General features: G+C 37.3%; 1 protein-coding gene across 1 annotated transcript in view; it reads left to right on the top strand.

Annotated features, from left to right (window-relative positions):
* The window catches only part of DCDC1 (doublecortin domain containing 1), a 452,779-nt gene that overhangs the window by 218,498 nt on the left and 215,671 nt on the right, over positions 1 to 18,610 (top strand). The window contains 2 exon segments of the mRNA XM_032359359.1: positions 760 to 930; positions 16,227 to 16,328. Of these exon segments, the coding sequence (XP_032215250.1) occupies positions 760 to 930; positions 16,227 to 16,328 (273 nt within the window).

Below are 18,610 nucleotides of genomic sequence, written 5' to 3'. Positions count from 1 at the left end.
AAAAAAGAAAACACTATAATAATATAATGTACATTAGACACATTACTATAGGCTAGACAATGTGTCATTCATTCTGTAATCTTATTTAATTCTTAATATGATAAGGCTGTTATTATTCTTCATTACAGATAAGGGTTTTATTACCTGTTCACAGTCTTTCAGTCAGTAAATGGAAGAGCCATGATTTTTAACCCAATATTTCAAAAGCCCATTCATAACTCTAAATGGGTCTAATTTAATCATTTTTAAAGGGCCATAGGTAAAGTGAATTTCTGCTTTAATCTCTTTTGGTGACTACCATATACCACTTAATGTTTGTGTAAGAATCCAATCTATTAGAGAAAACAAATTTACATAACATGGTTTTCATATAATAAAATTAAATATTGTCAGTGATACATATGTTGGATTAATTGAAGTCTTAGGAAGATTTTATTCTGTTAAGCATTTTAGAAATCCTTCGCAAATTTGTCAGGTGCATGTTTCTTCTCATAACCGGAGATATTTTTATTCAGCATTTGTAAATGGCTATCTATTCCATATTAGTGAAGTGCAAAAATTATAAATTTTCCCATAAATAAAATTAGCTGATGAAGGAATGCGTATCTCTTCTGTTCTCTTTACTTGAAGATAGCGCTATACTCAAATTCTTATATTGAAGTCATTTTCCCTCCCATCAAACTAGGTACTCAAAAATCTAATAGGTGTGACATCAACAATTACTTCTTGCTAACAACTCTTGTAATTTAACCCCTTCAGGTGAGCAGGCTGATTGATGAATTGCAGACAGCTATCAAAAGCAACAGAGGTCATCTCTCTAAACTTGGCCCCCAATTACAGGCTGAGCAGGAGCAATTCTCCTCTTATGTCTACCAACACATTAAAAGCCTTCCAGCAAACACTCTTATCCCAGGAGGCCTGCAGCTCAAGGTGGGTGTCATTCTGTAACTCTCACTGGGTTCAGCCAGAGATGAAAACACTCTGCTCCATTTGAAGACCCTTCTAACAATGCCACTCAGCTTGAATTTCTTTTAATGTTGTCTTTCTCAAACCAGAGTTTGGCTTACAAGTGCTAATATTACCATTCAGAGAGTATGCTTTAAAGGAAAATACCTAGAGGCATTTGGAAAGTGGATTTATAAACTTTCAATGTTTTCAACTCAGAAAAGTAATTTTAATGAAGACATTTAATCATGTGAACATGGCATACTTTTCCAAGAAACATATATTTTTGATAGGAGTCACTATGTATTTCAGTTTCAAAAAAGATATTATTTAGAGAAATGGGAAAGGCTTTAATAATTGACAGACAGTGGCAATAGGAATTAGAGGTGAAAGGCCAGGTGACTGATTGATGTACAAACTACATTTCCAAGGAAAAGGATCTGTATTGGATAAGTGTGACACATGTCTGAGTTCACTTGGTAAAATCAATACTTAAGAATATACTGGGGAAAAAGGTGAATTGGTTATTTGTCGGGACAAGATGGCTAAATGTTCTATGCTACATTTTGCTATTGCACCTCTGGAAGAGAAAAAAGTGACTCATACTTGGCTAAAGTGGCTTAAGAACTGAAAGTTAAGGAATTTGAATCGTTTGTTTATCACAATCAAGTATCCATGTTAACTCTGTCAAGTTAATGTTGTTCTAATGATTTCGTAGCCCACATTTCAAGAGAAAATAATTGAATTACTCAGTGGATGGCCATTTTTCCATCAAAGGAACAAACTATTTCAACTCATCATTTTTAAAATTATATCTATATTTGAATGTGATAACAAAGTAATTATATTTTAATCAGTCTTTATTTCTATAACTTTTCTTAATATTAAGTTTTATTCTACAAATATAAACTTTATATTATAATTATGAACATCATATTTTCTATCTGTAATTCTTTAAAATGACATTCTCATGTTTGCATTTGGAATGAGAATATTACCATGCAAAAACTGATCTTTGGGGAAATAAAATTCCACAAAAAACATTATAATTTATTTTCTGTAGTCTACTAGTCAGCTAAAGGTTTAGGAAGTGATGTTCAAGACATCAAGGTCAAGGTTTCCCATCATCCAGTAATATTTTTCTTTTCCAGATTTCTGTCTTGGTTACAGAGCTAGTCCAACCTTTTGCAAAGTACTTGTTATTGATTAAGAGAGGAGCTAGGTGAGGGAGCATGGTTGCCTTAATATCATTTATCTCCACTCATTTGTATCAGCAACCTGGAATGCCTGGGAATATGCCTGGAAAAAACAAAAGTGTTTTTTTTTTTTTTCTCACAAGTTTGTTATATATTTCTGAATAAGTTTTATCATGTGTTCATATTTGTACGTGGGCTTGATAGCAAATATTTAACTTCAGGATCTGAATTACTACTCTCATGTATTTCTTTAATATGCTTCATAATTTTTTCCATACTGGCAAACAGAAGAGGAAATGTATATATGCAAAGAAGCCATCTTCTTGTGCTGTCCAATACAGTAGCCCCTAGTCTCATGTAGCTGTTTAAATTTAAATTAATGAAAATTAATTAAAATGAAAAATCCAGGGGCACCTGGGTGGCTCAGCGGGTTAAGCAGCTGCCTTCAGCTCAGGTCATGATCTCAGGGTCCTGGGATTGAGTCCCACATCGGGCTCTCAGCTCAGCAGGAAGCCTGCTTCCCTCTCCCTCTCTCTCTGCCTGCCTCTCTGCCTGCTTGTGATCTCTGTCAAAAATATAAATAAAACCTTTAAAAAAATAAATAAAATGAAAAATCCAGTGCGTCCATTCATGTGCCCATGACTTTTCTGGTTGTAGCACTGAAAACCTTATATCCAGGAAACCTCTCAGTCCCAGGCAAAACACGATGGTTAGTTACCCTGGTTTTATCTGAGTTCCCTCTCCCCACTCCAAGATATCCTCCGTCTTTATCATTCTTTTCCCATGGAATGCTCAGTTTCCCTCCCTTCTTCCCAGTTTTCCCCTTTGGAATATCCAATTTCTCTTAGGCAATAAATTCTTTTTCCCGTATTCCAAGAAACCTGGACATCAGCCCCATCAGGTTTTAGCATAGACCACTGGTCTTTCAATCCTGGCTGCCACATTAGAATCATCTGGAGACCTTTTCTAAAACATCAATACCCCCACCTCCAGAGGTTTTTTTTTCCCTCCTTCTTTTTTTAAAGGTTTATTTATTTTTATTTTAGAGAGACAGAGAAAGCATGCAAGGGGTGGGGGGTGGAGGGAGGGTGTAAGGAGAGGGAGAGAGAGCATCTCAAGCAGATTCCCTGCTAAGGTCAGAGCCAATGTAGGACTTGATCTCGCAACCCTGAGGTCATGACACTTGAGTGAGCATAACACTCAAGAGACTAAGCGGGTTTGAAAAGCTGAAACTTGCTCCTACTGGTTTGAGATTGCTGATTGTTAAATTTTCAGGAATTTCATGAGTCAGTTGTTAAATACAGCCATTGTTAAAAATTATATAAACTTAAAATAAAGTAGTCATGTTAAAAACAAAGATAATAATCTTCACTTCCTAATTATTTTATTATGTTTTACTGTTACCTATTCTTAAAATTATTTATGCCTATCATGTTTGTTTCACAGCAACACTATATAATGGTGTGCTACTGAGCGTCTCTTCCAAAGTTTGTATTCAGTGACGACTTGTAGTAACTTGAAATTGTTGGGAGTGCATGTTTGGACTGATGGAAAAGAAACCAAGATCTGCAGGTTTCTAAGCTGGTTCTTAATATGGAAAGAGCCAGATAGTAGTGACAAAAATGGATTAGCAAACTGTATCCCAAATATTCAGATTTGCAAATCTTAGAATTGAGGTCTTTTTCTGCACTTCCTCCTCAGTGGGGAGAACTTGCTAATTCCAGCTGAAGAGATACTGAGCAAAGGCCACTGCATGCCATCTTTTATTAATTCCCGAATCAGATCATATCTGTTGTCTGGCCGAACTCTAGCTTCCCATGGCACATGGATGAACTGCCCTTTCTTGGAGCACCATCTCTAACGCAGTTACCTCTGACTTACTGTGGCCAAGACCATGTCTTTTCTGGTTATGAACAACTTTATCCCGTCTCATGGCATGTCCTGTACAGAGTATTAGATGATATATCAACAAATGAATATGTTTTCTACTTATAACTCAAAGGCATTGTGGCTCTAGTAAAACTTATTTTTCCCCCTTTCTATCCATTTTGATCTTAAAAGAGTGCCTGATCAATAAAATAAACTGGGATGATCATCTTTCCAATTTTCTGTGTTTGATGATCTATATCACTCTGCTGAATATGTATGTATATGTATATTATACATCTATGTTTATACACATATGCACGTGTGTGTGTGTGTGTATACATATCCATTGCTAGCTTTAAGAACCAAAATAATTGATTGTATTGTCATCATCTTCTAGAGCAGTGGCTTTCAAATATGGGCTGAAGGCCAGGTGTGATTCAAAATTCCCTGGCGTGGTTTTTCATATTGTATATGGTTTGTCTTCAATTTTTCACTGAGGTTCTTATCCTTATCATATCTTTCATTGATAACTTAGAAATAGGAGCTTTTGGTTAGGTCTTAATACCAGCAGGTCACCTCTCAAAAGGATATACTCTTTCTGTATTCCATGTAGCCTCAGTCCCATTTGTGCAATTACATGGCATGAAATAGACCTGAGTTTAAATGGATATATAAGACAAAGGCCTGAGAACAACCTAAATGTCTATCCCTGGTATGGGAAAATTCCCTATAAAAAAAATTGAAAACATAATAACATTAGAGGAATTTTAAGAAAAAGTTATGTCACTTATAATCCCATTATTTGTTATATAACCATTCTCACTTTTGCATATCATTTCCATAAGCACTCATTTGCCCTATGTAGTCATAACCACAGTGTACATTTTTTTTTTTTTTTTTTTTGTATTCTGGTACACTCTCTTGCCCATCATGGGACCTTTTAGGTTGATGGAATCTTATTGTTTCTAGCTTTAGTAGTCACACTTGATGGGCACCATAATTTATGAAATCCTTCAGGTTTTTGGAGTTAATGCTTACTAGTCTAAACCTTCACTTACCTTAGATCCCCTGTCAATGCCACCACCCCCAGCCACTTTGAGAACATCTGCTATAGCTATGGCTCAATGACTTCTGCTTTTCCAGTCCTGTTCTTTCTTGCAGCTCCTCCTCTTCGTCCCCATGGAGATGCTGTCAGAAATGTTAGCGTTTCCCTGGGAGAGCAGGAAAGAAAGGGTTGATAGGAAACGGTATTAGCCAAGCTTTAAGAGATGGTGGGTGGAAAAACTAGAAGGACGTTGGGTGATTGTGACAGAGAATTGATGAGCACGAGTGTGGGATGTGTGAGTGGGTGGGAGACAACACGGGGAAACAAGTGGAAGATGGGTACAGGGAAGTTTTTTCACTAGAATTAGTGCTTTTCACACACAATTGGTCAATAATGCTCTGTGGGTTGTCTTCCATTCAATGTCAGTGGAGGCAGATCCGGTTTATGTGAGGTCTAGAGCTTACACAATTTGGGCGAGAGCAACCTATTTAAAATTAGGCCTGAAAGTGGATATTTATTTATATTAAGAAAGTAAATCATGACAAATTAATGGAGGATTGGAGATTTAGATCCTTTCTTTTGAGACTTTTTTTAGTTTTTCTCAGAAGTACTTATATGGAAATACTCCTTAATTGCTAGAGAGTTGCTGGCTTCCCTTCCCTACTTATGATAATCTAAAGCTCCCAGCAACTTCCAGTACTCTCAGGGCTGGGGCAAGTATGGATCTAGAAGCTTAATCTTCATTAACTTTACATGAATTCACTCTGGTTGGGAGCAAGGGAAATATGGTGGAATTTAGTAACTAAAACAAAACAAAAAAAGATTCAGGCAGCTGTGATTTGGAGATTTTTAGCCTTTCTATTTTTATATTGTTTGGTTATATTGTTCTCTTATAGCATAAGGAAAATTAGCTTTGTTAAAGGGATAATTTAGAGATTTATTTTTAAAAGATTATCTTTGTCCGGCATCTAGTTCATCTTCTGAGTAGTATGGTATGCATCTAACAATTTGTATTCTGCCGGTGACAGAAAGAAAGACGATTTTCAATGAATAGTGCAGTAAATCCTCACATTATCAAATACTGCCTACCAGGCATTCTCCTAGGTACTGTGGGAAGATGCAGAGAAGCCTAGAATACCCTCTTGGCCCATGCCTATGATTATTTTCATACAATTAGAGCAATATGACACCTTTTGAAGACAATGAAACTAATGTGTGGGTTTTCTCAGCTTTTTACTACTTTACCATTCCAGTTCATGGGTTTATTTCTCTTCAGAAGATGGGATAATTTGATTGATAACAGAAAAGAGACTAACTTTTATCTGCGATACCTAGTCATCCCTACTCTTTGGATATCTGAATTTGGATTTAGATATTTGAATATGGAATTTGCTCTACCAGTGGCACAAGAGCACCATGAATCCATTTGAGATTATTTGGTGGTCTTTTTTTTTTTTTTTTTAAAGTTTGAGCTTTCTAACCATATGTATTAATAGAAAGTTTATTTATATATTTAGTAATATGTGGAGCAATTAAGTGAATAGAAGGAGAAAACAGGTTATCCGTAAAATAGTGGCAAGATTTGTTTCTTGAATGGCCTCATCACTGTGTGTGCATTATGTCCTTATTTCCATTGTACAGCCCTTGATTTTTGTCTTTCTGTTTAAACCACTTTTTCCAGATATGTATTTATAATCCCTGAGCTGTTCTGTTATTTCACCTACATTATTTGGATAAACATTGGAAAAACAAATTCAGGATATGCGTTAAGTATAGATACTAAAATGTTCCAAGATGACATTCATTTTCAAAGGAATTATGACGAGACTCGAAAGATTGGAATATTCAGGGTCATTGTTAAGATTTTAAGAACATTCCTTAAATGTTGGGCAAAATATGATGGAGATTATTAATTTTTATGTGTGGATTTTATCACAGTAGGCAAGTGTCAGACTGCTCATTTTAAAGGCAAAGAAACTTGAGATCCTGTGAATGCCTTCCAACATCCCATGGAATAACGATTAGCAGTAGGCACAGAAACCACTCATCTACTCTACTTTCTATTCTATTCTTTCTTTGCTTTGCTTGCTGGCTTGCTTCCTTCCTCTCTTTCTCTCTCTCTCCTTCCTCCTCTCCCTCCCTTCCTTCCTTCCTTCCTTCCTTCCTTCCTTCCTTTCATCTTTCAACTGTTGGGGGGAAATGCCAGTGTATTCACCTCAGCCTATTTCCTGACAGGCATTTGCAGCCAGGTGTAAATCTCTGTGCACAGGAAGATACAATCTTCCCTTCCTAGACCGGCTGAAGAGAAAAACTGCGTCTGGATCAAAATCAGGGAAAAGCAATTGGTTGGGGCATCAGCTCCCATGCAGAGCTGGTTGTAATGAGAGCAGCTTTCCTTGCACAGTCCTGACAGCCTTGAAGGTGCCCAGAGAATTGCCAGGTGGGCAGTCAGCAGGGAAAGTCCACAGGCCAGAGCTGGATTACTGTCCCAGCAGTTACCCGGACTAAATGCAACCACTGAACCTTACTGCTGTCGGCACACTCTCTCTCTCGGGGAGATTGTCCTTCTCCATAGCAGTTAATTTGTTTTTACCTCTCAATTAGCTTTTTCACAGAGTGTTTGAGATGCTCAAGTCATTGAGATTCTCTTCCTACATATGCTCCCGTCCCCTGAATTACCCACTGACATCTATGTTAGCCCAACTCACCATGGATATTATCAAGCGTCAATTCATCATCTGAACATAGAAATGAATACAGATTTTCTACTAAGTGCAAATGAAGTGATACATTTACACCTACTTAAGATTCTACATACAATTTCAATAATGTTTTATGAAAAATGGATTACTTACTAAAATAAAAATGGACTGCCATAGATGGCAAACTTTTATACAGGTTTTAGTTACCCAGTTTCCCCTTATTCATATTAAGGGGGAAATTAAATTTGTAGGCATATTTGATATATTCTAAAAAGACACTGAATAGCATTAAAAACATGTACCCTACCTAAAGATGAGAATATGATTTCTGAGGCTGAGAATTTGGGGAAGTCTGATGATTTAGCTCATATTTAATCTTAAGATGTTCATTTCCCCTACTGAAATAGGATTTGGGAGATGTGACTATGTTTTTCTCATCAAAAAGAAGTCCTCATTTTCTTTGAAAAGAAATATAGTAAATCCAGGAGCTTCCAAAAAAGCCTTAACTTACCAAACTCTGGTATATGGTATATTATATTATACCTACTACTGACAAGATCTGCACACCTTATACTTTAATCCCAATTAAATAGAATTTTAGGCACTAAATTAATTTCAACAAAATGAGATCTTTGTTTCATTTCTTCTTGAAAGATCCTCATGTATAAAGGGCTTATTGAAATTACTTGGCTTAGGACGTGACAGGCAAGCACATTTGCCTTGCCACTGTCATCCAGATAATTTAGAACATTTTCATATCTTAGTGAGAATTTTAATTGGATACAAAGAAAATATTTTTGTAGAACTTTCGCCCTGTTTTGGAAATTTTACTTTGTCAATAGACAGAAAAATGGGATGGCAGGGAAGTTCCTTAAAAGAAATATTCTAACAAAACAATGAAATGTGCCATTTTTTTAAAAAAGATTTTTAAATTTATTTTAGAGTTGGGGAGGAGCAGAGAGAGAGAGGGAGAGAGAATCTCAAGCAGACTCCACGTTAAGCAGGGAGCCCTGTGCAGTGCTCTATTCCATGACTCTGAGAAAACTACTGGAGCCAAAGTCGAGAGTGGTTGCTCGACTGTCTGAGCCACCCATTGCCCCCAAAATGTGACTTCAAATGCTTAAAGGCAGGGAAATGTAGTCCTGCTCCCACGTTAACTGTGAAGCCTGTGATGGCCATTTTGCAGGCCTCTCCATCCTCAGCCTCTGTTGGCCTTCAACCATACCCACCCCCTAAGCCCCCAGTTTAGACTGTCAGGTACCCCATGTTCTCATTTACCACCTTTTTTCAAGTTTCATTCTTTCGAAAAGGGCGTGCCATACTTTCTTTCAAGCTAAGACAGTTTACAACAATATGTTTTTCTTAGATTAAAATTCTTTTTTGGAATCTACTATATAAACAAAAGTAGGATCTACCCTAGTTGAAGCCAAGATGGTGGCTGCCCACACAGACTCACTCAGGTTTGTTCTCCCACTTGGGACGACAGACCTCCGTTCTTGCCCTCCACCCACCCCAAGCCTGCTGAGGGATTCCAGAGAGCAGAGACTGAAAATCCCAGCCTCAAAGGAACAATAACCTATACGGCTGAATATAATTTCCTCCGTGGTATTTTAATTATGACAAAGTAGTAAATCTCTAGGTGGCATTTCAAATATTGACAAGTTGGTGGGAGAGATATTTTTGGCTTTTGGATCCCACCTAAAATTCTGCCCCATACGCAGTCACCCAATTTGCATCTGCTAAATGGTGGGCTCTGCTTCAACCTATTTATAGAGGAAACTTAAAGCGTCTCTTTTAAAATAAATTATTTTCTCAGGTATCCCTTTAATGGGCTTTAAAATATTATTTGACTTTTTGTCCAGATACCATTTAAACTGATAAAGTTTAACAACTATGTAACTTGTTTTTACCTAAGTGTATTTTCATTTCCTGGGACAAAACATACTGGCTCCTCACTAAAACACTTTTTTGTATATGCAGTATAAACTAACTAATTCATTATTAAGTTTTCATTGCCTGAGTCCCATAATTTTAATATTTGTTTTGTGATTATCACTTTATCTGAATATTTAAGTTAGATATGTTTACTGTTTGATAGATAATATACATTTGAGAAAATATAGAAAATGTGAATATTCTAAAAATTATCTTGCAAGTCTATAAACATGAAAACCCTAATAGCATATTTATTTGATTTAATGTACTTATAATATTAATTCAGTTGGAGTTGATTTTCTATCTCTAAATGTGATTTTGAATTCTGATTGGATGAAGATTTTTTTCATGGCTAATTAGCATCTCACATAAGACTAATATTTCATTTCCATTTTCATGTTCTTTGACTTAGGTTAAAAAAAATCTTTTACACTAAAATACTTTTCTGTGTCCTTAAATTTTTTCATATCAAGTTTCATCTTATGAAAGTTCCTAATACTATATATAAGACTAAACTTTGATATTTGTAATTAAAACACTAGAAGATTTCATTTCTGAGGATCTCCTTACTCATTATGAGTAGATTTGCTCCCGGGCGAGTCATTTAACCTTTGAGAGAGACGTCCCTGTAAGATGTGCTTGCTTTGTAGTATTGAGTGAATGCGTGTGCGCGATTGTGCCCCCCGCACTCAGGATTGCCCGGCATGCATGTAGTGGATACCGTGCCCGCTACTGCCAGAATCCCCTCTTCAAGACTGAGATATCCACCCCCAGCTGCCACAGCTCTGTTCTAATTGGGGAGTTGCCCTCTGAGTAAAGGAACCGTTTCTCCCAAGAACAGGCACACATCCCGAGGGCAGCCTGCAGCCAACATTTGCTTCCCACACAGTGAGAAGGCAGGGCTCCTTCTCCTTACTAAGTTCTGGATGACTCTGAAGGGCCGGCCATTCCAGCTCTAGAACTCCCACCTGAGGCCTCTGTTGCCACTACATCACAGTTCACCTTGACCTACCCACTCCCAATGTCCTCACTCCCGACCAGTGTTGCTCGGAAGAAGGCTAACCAGTATACTTCCTGTGAGTAGATCTTGGCTTCAGAATCTGCATTCTGGGGATCATAATCCAAACAATGTGTCAGTTAACCTTGTTTCAACATCTTTAATTATATCCACCTGAAATATGCCAAGTACTTTTGTGTGGCTATTTTATACTCCTGTTCTTCACTGGACCACTAGTAGTAAATCCTGTTTCTGCACAGCCTCTCAACTGTTGGCAATACGCTGCAGAGTCATTTTCTTATTATTGCCTCTTGACAGCGTTGTATCCTGAGGTATTTTGAAGCTTAGGTGTTTGTCTTCTACTCACACACAGAAGAGCTTCCTGGGAGGTCTGCCCAGCAGTTATGGAGCATTTGGGAACCTGCTGTTCCTCCACAGCTAGCTCTTAACCAGACTTCACAGTATTAAAGGCTGGCTAAAGGCACTGAACTAGACCTATACAAGCCCTTAAACAGATATGATGAATGATGCCAGACAAACCTGTCAAAGAACCACATTAGGTCAAAACTCATTCAGGTCATCTTTCCCCCCAAGGGGTAAGTTTTGGTCACTGTATATTAAATAAAATCTTTTTAGTACTTCGTTGATATTTTTCTGCCTTCACAAATACTGCTTATGGACAGTTATATTCAGTTTGATTTATTTATACCCATAGACACAAATACCATATTTCAGAAATATTTGCTTAGCTACAAATTTTATTTCCCAACCCTGCTAATACACAAATGAACAAGTACAATTACCTAGGAATGAGCAACAGAAATAGACCATTTCTAACCATGTTCATGGTTACCACTGTGGTTGGAGCCCCCATCATCCATTCTTTAGACGGCTGATACTCCCTGCAGTTTGCTCGCTGCCCAGCAGCCACAATAATCCTTTTAAGTTAGATTCTGTTTCTGCTCTGCTCCAAACCCTGCAAAGGTTCTCCACTTCTCTGCCAGTCTCTTAACCCTCTGACTTCATGTTACCGTCTCCCTCTGTCACCTTGCTCTAGTCTTTTCGCAGTTCCTAGAATATACCGGCCACATCTCTGCCTTAGTTTCTTTGCTCAAGCAGCTCCCTCTGCCTGCAATTCTCTTCTCCCAGCCTATCTGCTTGGTTAACTCTCCCTGGCAAGTCCTTACGCAAATCTTTCCTCTCTTGAAGGCCTGTTCTGGTCATCTGCTTCATATGGTACTGCCCGTCACACTTCTGATCCCAGACCCTATATCCCCTGCCCTTTTTTAGGTAGCACTTAGCACCTTCTAACAATCTCAGAGGTGCAATTACCATGAAGCTAATGAAACTTAAGCTTCAGGGTTCCTTCCCTGCATGGACCCCTTTGAAAACCCTGGGAGAAAACACACGAGCACTGAGTGCAATGGCCACGTATTCTTGTAAAATTTGCAAATATATCTTAGCTGAAATTGGTTGAGACCGTTGTCTGTTTCTGTCATTGTCTGCCAACTTCCTCTCTGTCAAATTTTCCCTTGTACCAAGTGGCTGCATGCATTTTTTTTTTTTAAAGATTTTATTTATTTGCCAGACAGAGATCACAAGTAGGCAGAGAGGCAGGCAGAGAGAGAGGGAAGCAGGATCCCCCCCTGAGCAGAAAGCGGGATGCGGGGCTCAATCCCAGGACCCCAGGACCATGACCCAAGCTGAAGGCAGATGCTTTAATCCACTGAGCCACCCAGGTGCCCTGGTTGCACGCATTTTTGAGGTCTGGAGGGGGGATACTGAGTTGGGGATACATTTAGTTTGGGTATAGCAGAATGTAATTAATGTTTTGCAGTCACTTCCCTGTATATATAGTTCAGTTAGTGCCAGCTGTTCTGATGCGGAAAGCGCTTCCAGGAAGATGGCTACTACCTGCTGGCTAGAGTGTATTGCTTTCTGTCTATGGACTAGCGTGCTTGGCTTCAAAAGTATATAGGTGGTGGAGGAAGAACATGGTGTGAAAATAATAAAGCCAGCTATTTGTAGGAAATTCTTCCACATTTTATAGTTCATATTTTAAAGAAACCTGATCAGGTTTTCCCCAAATTTGACATCAATCCTAAATACTTTCATAAAATGATCAACAGAGTTATAATACTGAGAGAGATTTTTCTTTTTTAAACATTTTTTATAAGATTTTATTCATTTATTTGAGCTCAATCCCATGACAACAAGATTACAACCTGAGCCAGAACCAGGAGTTGGCGCTTAATTGACTGAATCACCCAGGTGCTCTCTTTTTTTTAAACAATTTTTTAAACAATTTTATTTATTTACTTGAGAGAGAGAAGGGGAGGGGGAGAGAATCCAAAGCAGACTCTGCGTTGAGCACAGAGCCTGACAGAAAGAGATTTTTCTAATCAATAATAAAAAAAACTTTTGATTAACCATGCCAGATTAACAGTGCTAAAGAATTATTCCTATTCTCCTTATAGAAAATGTAACCAAATTACCACATGAAAAGATGATTAAAGACAATTCAGAGAAAACGTGTTAGATAGGTAATTAATGGAAATATTTTGTAATATTTTTACTATGTGTGAGCTTTTTAATGTGTGTAAATTGTGATTTCTTTTCTCATTTTAAATGAATATTTTGTATCTAGTTTTACATTTGTAATTTTGCATTCCTTTTATTAAAGAAGGCCCACCAAATTCTATTGAGGGTCTACCAAGTTTATATAACTTGGTGGTCCTTCTGTAAAAAAAAGAATGAACAATTAGCATTTAGAAGACCTGGATGTATCCTGACTATGCTATATGATTCACTTACTTGTTCCTCAAAAGCAGGAATCTTAGCTCACTGGTGTTTCTAACCTGAGCAGTGGTTGGCATGGTAGGCACTCAGTAAATATTTGTTGAGTGAATGAGTCGATCAACAACATTACAATAAAACATTGGTGTTAATCTAATTTAATTCTGCTTTAAAAAAGTCAATATTGACATGAAGGAAAATAAGACTGTAGTTCATGGAAAAAATTCCTTAAAACTTTTTACTTGTTATAACTAATCATAGAAGTAAATTCTTATTCATAGGTATTTTTTTTTTTCACTAGTCATTAGCTACCATGTTTTCAAGAGGATCTGGATCACTGTTTTTAAAGGTTCTATTATCTTACTCCTTGGGACCCAAGACTAGCCTCAGCTAGCTTTTTCCATCATTCCACTCCAAGGATAAGAATTTAATTTTAGAGCTGTAGGGAGGTGAGGCCATGCAGAGAGCCACTGGGAAGCCACTACTGCAGTCAGTTTTTCTTAAGCCAAGAATCAGGTAGCAGGAAAATAAAAGACTATTTTTTTATTTTTCTATATTTAGTCAATCACAGAAACTCTGTTTAGAGAGTGCTCTTTGTTTAGACATGGACGGTAGAAGTAAAAATACTTCTCATGCCAAGGAAGAAAAAAATAAATATAATACTTGGATTTTAGAAAAATGAACATAGTAATGAAGACCCTAAAAATGAGAGGTGAGCCTTAAATACAGAAAACAATACATTATATAAATGACTGATGGACAGCAGCCTTCTTTCACTTAAATACCTATACTTTTACTTAAACTCTAAAACATATATACATGTATTTAAATGCCTTTATAGGGATTCTGGAGACCAGAGCCAGCCTTGTTTGTTTGTTTGTTTGTTTTTGAGAACACTTCTGGATATAGAAGAGCAGACAGACTTCTTACTGGTAGTGAAGGAAGCAGAGAGCTAATGAAGGTCTTAGGGATTGGCCAACTTCTTTTTGCTTTCTCAGTTTGGCAGTAGCACTCACACTGCTCTTTTCTAGAACATAATTTTCTGCACTGTCATTCCACATCTAGCAAGTCTTGACAAAGGAATATTAGTAAGTTCCAAACTGTGCTTTTGTCAATGCTAACTTTGCAGAATGTGCGACGTCCAGAGTTGTGACCATCCCTGCCAAATGTCACTGTTGTTTAAAAGCTCTATTCCAGGTGAGGGCTCTGAAGAGATTGTTGGGAGAATAAGATTTTCCACCCAAATTATTTCCTGTGGGTTTGCAGGAAACCCTGGGTTGGATTTACAAAATTCCTTGCAAAAGTAGAGAGATTTCTTGCTCAGAATTGTGTATGTACTCAGAAAAGAGGTTTTTAAAAAATCTTGATTAACAAAAGATGCTATAGGGTAAAGTATATCAAAGTACCAAGGCTGATAGTTGTACTATCTCCACGGATTATTAGCATGATAAAAAGCACTGAGTAGAGAAATACCTACAATTCTAAAACAGTATTACTCTTTTTTTTAAAATCCATCTTTCTCTTTCTTTCCTTCCTTCTTTCCTCCTTCCCTTTCTTTCTTTCTTTTTTCTTTCATTTCTGAAGCCTAAGGAAGTGTTATGGAAGCACATTATTTCCCAAATTAGATTAGGACTAATTAAATAACTCAAAACTGTCTCAAAAGCAGAAGATGGTTTTCTTCCTTTTTCAATAAGATATTTTTCTTGATTATCTTCTCTGGAAATAGCACTAGAGTTAAATACAATGACTGCTCTGATGTAATAGGTGTATCAGAAAGGGAAGAAAAGAATTTTTGAGAAAAATAAAATAAGCAAGGATTTAACTTAGTCATTAGGCCTCTCTGGGCCTGCTTCTAGTCTTAAGAGCCTGGTGAATGGAATGGCACACCCCATGTGGGTCTGCAATGTGGTTAGGGGATGGTGTTCACTCTATTGGATCCCTCCTTCTGAACTGGTTTGTTCGGATATTTCAGACCAGAACTCTTGCTAACATTTTTCTCAGCAAGTGTTGCATGATGCAATTTTAAGAATTTTGTCTCTGTTACCACCAACTGGTTGCATATGTGCACTTAAAATGGGTGGCTTCATCGTACTCTTATGAAATAATTCTGTCAGGTTGAATTTCATTTAGTGAGTTCGAAGATGAGGTGAACACGGATATGTTTTATTATTTCTATTTTTTAAAGGCTTTATTTTTAAGTCATCTCTATACCCAACATAGGGCTTGAACTCACAACCCTGATATCCCGAGTTGCATGCTCTGCTGACTGAGTCAGCCCATGAATGCTGATACATTTTACATATAAGTCAAAGATTCCTCATGTAATTTGTGGCTTTATGTTTTCAAGAAGGATGAAATGAACTAGTCAATTGGTCGCTAACTGACCTTACTTTAGTGCTTGTTCCATTTACGCCTCCAATGCAGTGATTTTTCCTTTAATGACCACCTTTTTAAAGTATTTTATTAAAATGTAGGGAATGCCCGTCAGGTTAAAGACACTGAAACTGTAAGGAGAAACAGGAGACTTTCTTATACTAGTCCAGTTGATTTTCATTGCCTATTACTTGCACTTGTTCATAGAAGCAGGCCTTGCTTTGTAGTTTTCCACATGCATGACTTTCAGTTGACACCACACTGTGCAAAGCCAGGACTGCTTCCCTTTATCTATGTATGTATGAACATATGTACAAATGTGTAAGTGAATGTATTAATTTTTAATTTTGAATGTGTTTATTTTTCAGATATTTGAAAATGGTAAAGACACTGGCGAGATCTCTGTTTGCATCAGCAAAAAAGACCTGGAGTCGAATAGTCCAACTCAAACTGGTGATATGATGGAAAAAGTGAGTTTTCTCTTTGCTTATGGCTATAAATATCTCTCAGGTTACTTGTAGTTAGTTTAGACAATTGCATCTTTAAAGTTGTTTTGAGAATATTAATCATTTGTTGCTCTGTAAAGACTGATAGTCTCAAGCTTGACTTTTGAACTTCTTAGGCTCTCAACTTTGGAAGAGTATTAACTCTTGGTCCCATACTTAACAATGTCTTAACCTTCATTATGCCTGTATTTGGAAATCTGTCTACACTGGACTCTGGGATTGCCCTCTAGTTTACATTTTGAAAAGAAGTGACACGATATTCAGTGAAGGGTATGTGCTGGGTTGGGGGTATTACTAAGCCCTAGACCCTGAGCAACTAGCCTATCGCCTTAGTCTTCAGTGCTCATTGCAAGCATATGCAGATGGTTTATTTTAGGCACTCTTATCTTTGCTTATTTTCCAGACAATTGGGAGGTTTCTCAGGCAGAACCAACATGTTCAGGGTCTTTATTTTGGGTCTTTGCCTTGCATAAAAGGACAATGAATGCCCTGTTGTTTACAAATTGGGGTTATGCATCCGAGCACACACCAGTGTTTTGGGCTCTGTTCCTTGGCCTTTGTTTAGAGACTTGATCCTTTTTGCACCCCTCCCTTCAGTTTGGCACCCTCAAACTTGCTTCTTCCTGGTGGTATCCATTACCTGGCCTTTGTAATTTAGTATAGAGTTAGGAGAGTATGCAACACAAAGGTTGTGTTAGGAGATGTTCATCTGATCTGATCTTTGGCTGGGCCCAGGAGAGATGGGAAATGTTACTTTGATTGATTAGAGAGAGAGGATCAAGAGCCTTGGTTGGTTTCTTTTTACTATCACATCTCTGACTATATGAATCACCATGGTATAAAAGTCTTCCTAGAATTTTCTACCTGTTTTCCTTTTACTCACCTTAGAATTTTTTTTTTTTTTGGTTTACATTAAAATTTAAAATAGCATTTGTTTTATCTTATACAAGAAGATATTATTTTGTAGAAAGTTCTTGTGTTGAGTGAAAGCATGCTGAAATTCATCTATGCTTTGCTTTTACATGCAAGTAAATCTGAGGCGAAACTTGAATTAGGGCACAATAAAGCTCTCTGTTAGTGAGATTCCCTTGTGATACCCAAGGATGATTGTTCCTTTGGTGCACACTTGTTTCAATCATTAGCCCAAGATTTTTCACAGTCTTCTCAGGTCCCTGAACAAATTCTTATCCTATAAAAGCCTGGTGATGATAGGTTTATAGATAAATGGGTGAAGATTATCACAACTTTTGGTTGCCATAGCCTAGCCCTAACCAATGACCTAGAGATGAAAGATACCAAGGCCCTTACCCCCTGTTGGCTGTTGAATGGTCTTTTTTGAACACCTAAAATGCAGTCTGTCACCAAGTTGAAAAAAAAAAGAGATTGCAATGCTACTCCTGTGAAAATGAATTTGGTTAAGTGGTCAGGTGTTCATATCCTTTTGCCACATACTCCTGTTTCTTGTGTGCACATTTCTTTCTTAGATCAGACCTTAAATCATTTATACCTTTCCCCTTTACCAAAAAAAAAAAAAAAAAAAAAAAAAAAGGTGATGCCTGTAAAACAAAATCACTGTCATTCCAAAGATGATCAGCTTTACAAGTTTTCTGAAATAATAGCAGAGCAACAGAAAATAAGCTCAAGGGCTGAGATCACACAGAAATAAATTTGGGGCTTTGTAAAAACAGTTTATAGAATTCAAACTATATTTGTGGTTCCAATGAACAAAACCAAGAACGATGCAGATTTTTACTGCTCTTCTACCTTGTCTACTATACTCCCAAGGAGAACAGGAATCATTATTTTTAATTCAGAGGACTTAGTTAGGCAGGATGAGAAATACTAACTTTAATGAAATGAAAAATGTGTCTTTATTTTCAGCCTTTCTGACGCAGGGTAAAAATCTAGTCAACACAGAGGTGAGGAAAACATTAGCAGAGCTAATGAAGTCAGAGATATGGGTGTTCATCTCCAATTACAACAAAACCTAAATCTTAGGTATTCTGTAAATATAGTTGCTGGTCAAAGAAAACCTTTTTCCTGGACAAGAGTTTATAGCCAATAGGTGAGGATACTGAGATATATGGCAAGATTATAACTTAGTCTTCTTTCCTCTGAGCTTTGGCATTTAGCTTCTCAAGATACCTTCAATGGGAATTAATAGAAGGAGCAAAAAAAGGATCCCATATAGCAGCGAGGCAAGAAAAGGCCACAAATATATCCGCATCCCTGCAGAGATTACAGAG

The sequence above is a fragment of the Mustela erminea genome, chromosome 9 (genome assembly GCF_009829155.1).
Source record: "Mustela erminea isolate mMusErm1 chromosome 9, mMusErm1.Pri, whole genome shotgun sequence".
Lineage (NCBI taxonomy): Eukaryota > Metazoa > Chordata > Mammalia > Carnivora > Mustelidae > Mustela > Mustela erminea.
Note: the sequence above shows the minus strand (reverse complement) of the source record. Positions and strands in the feature narration are given on the sequence as shown.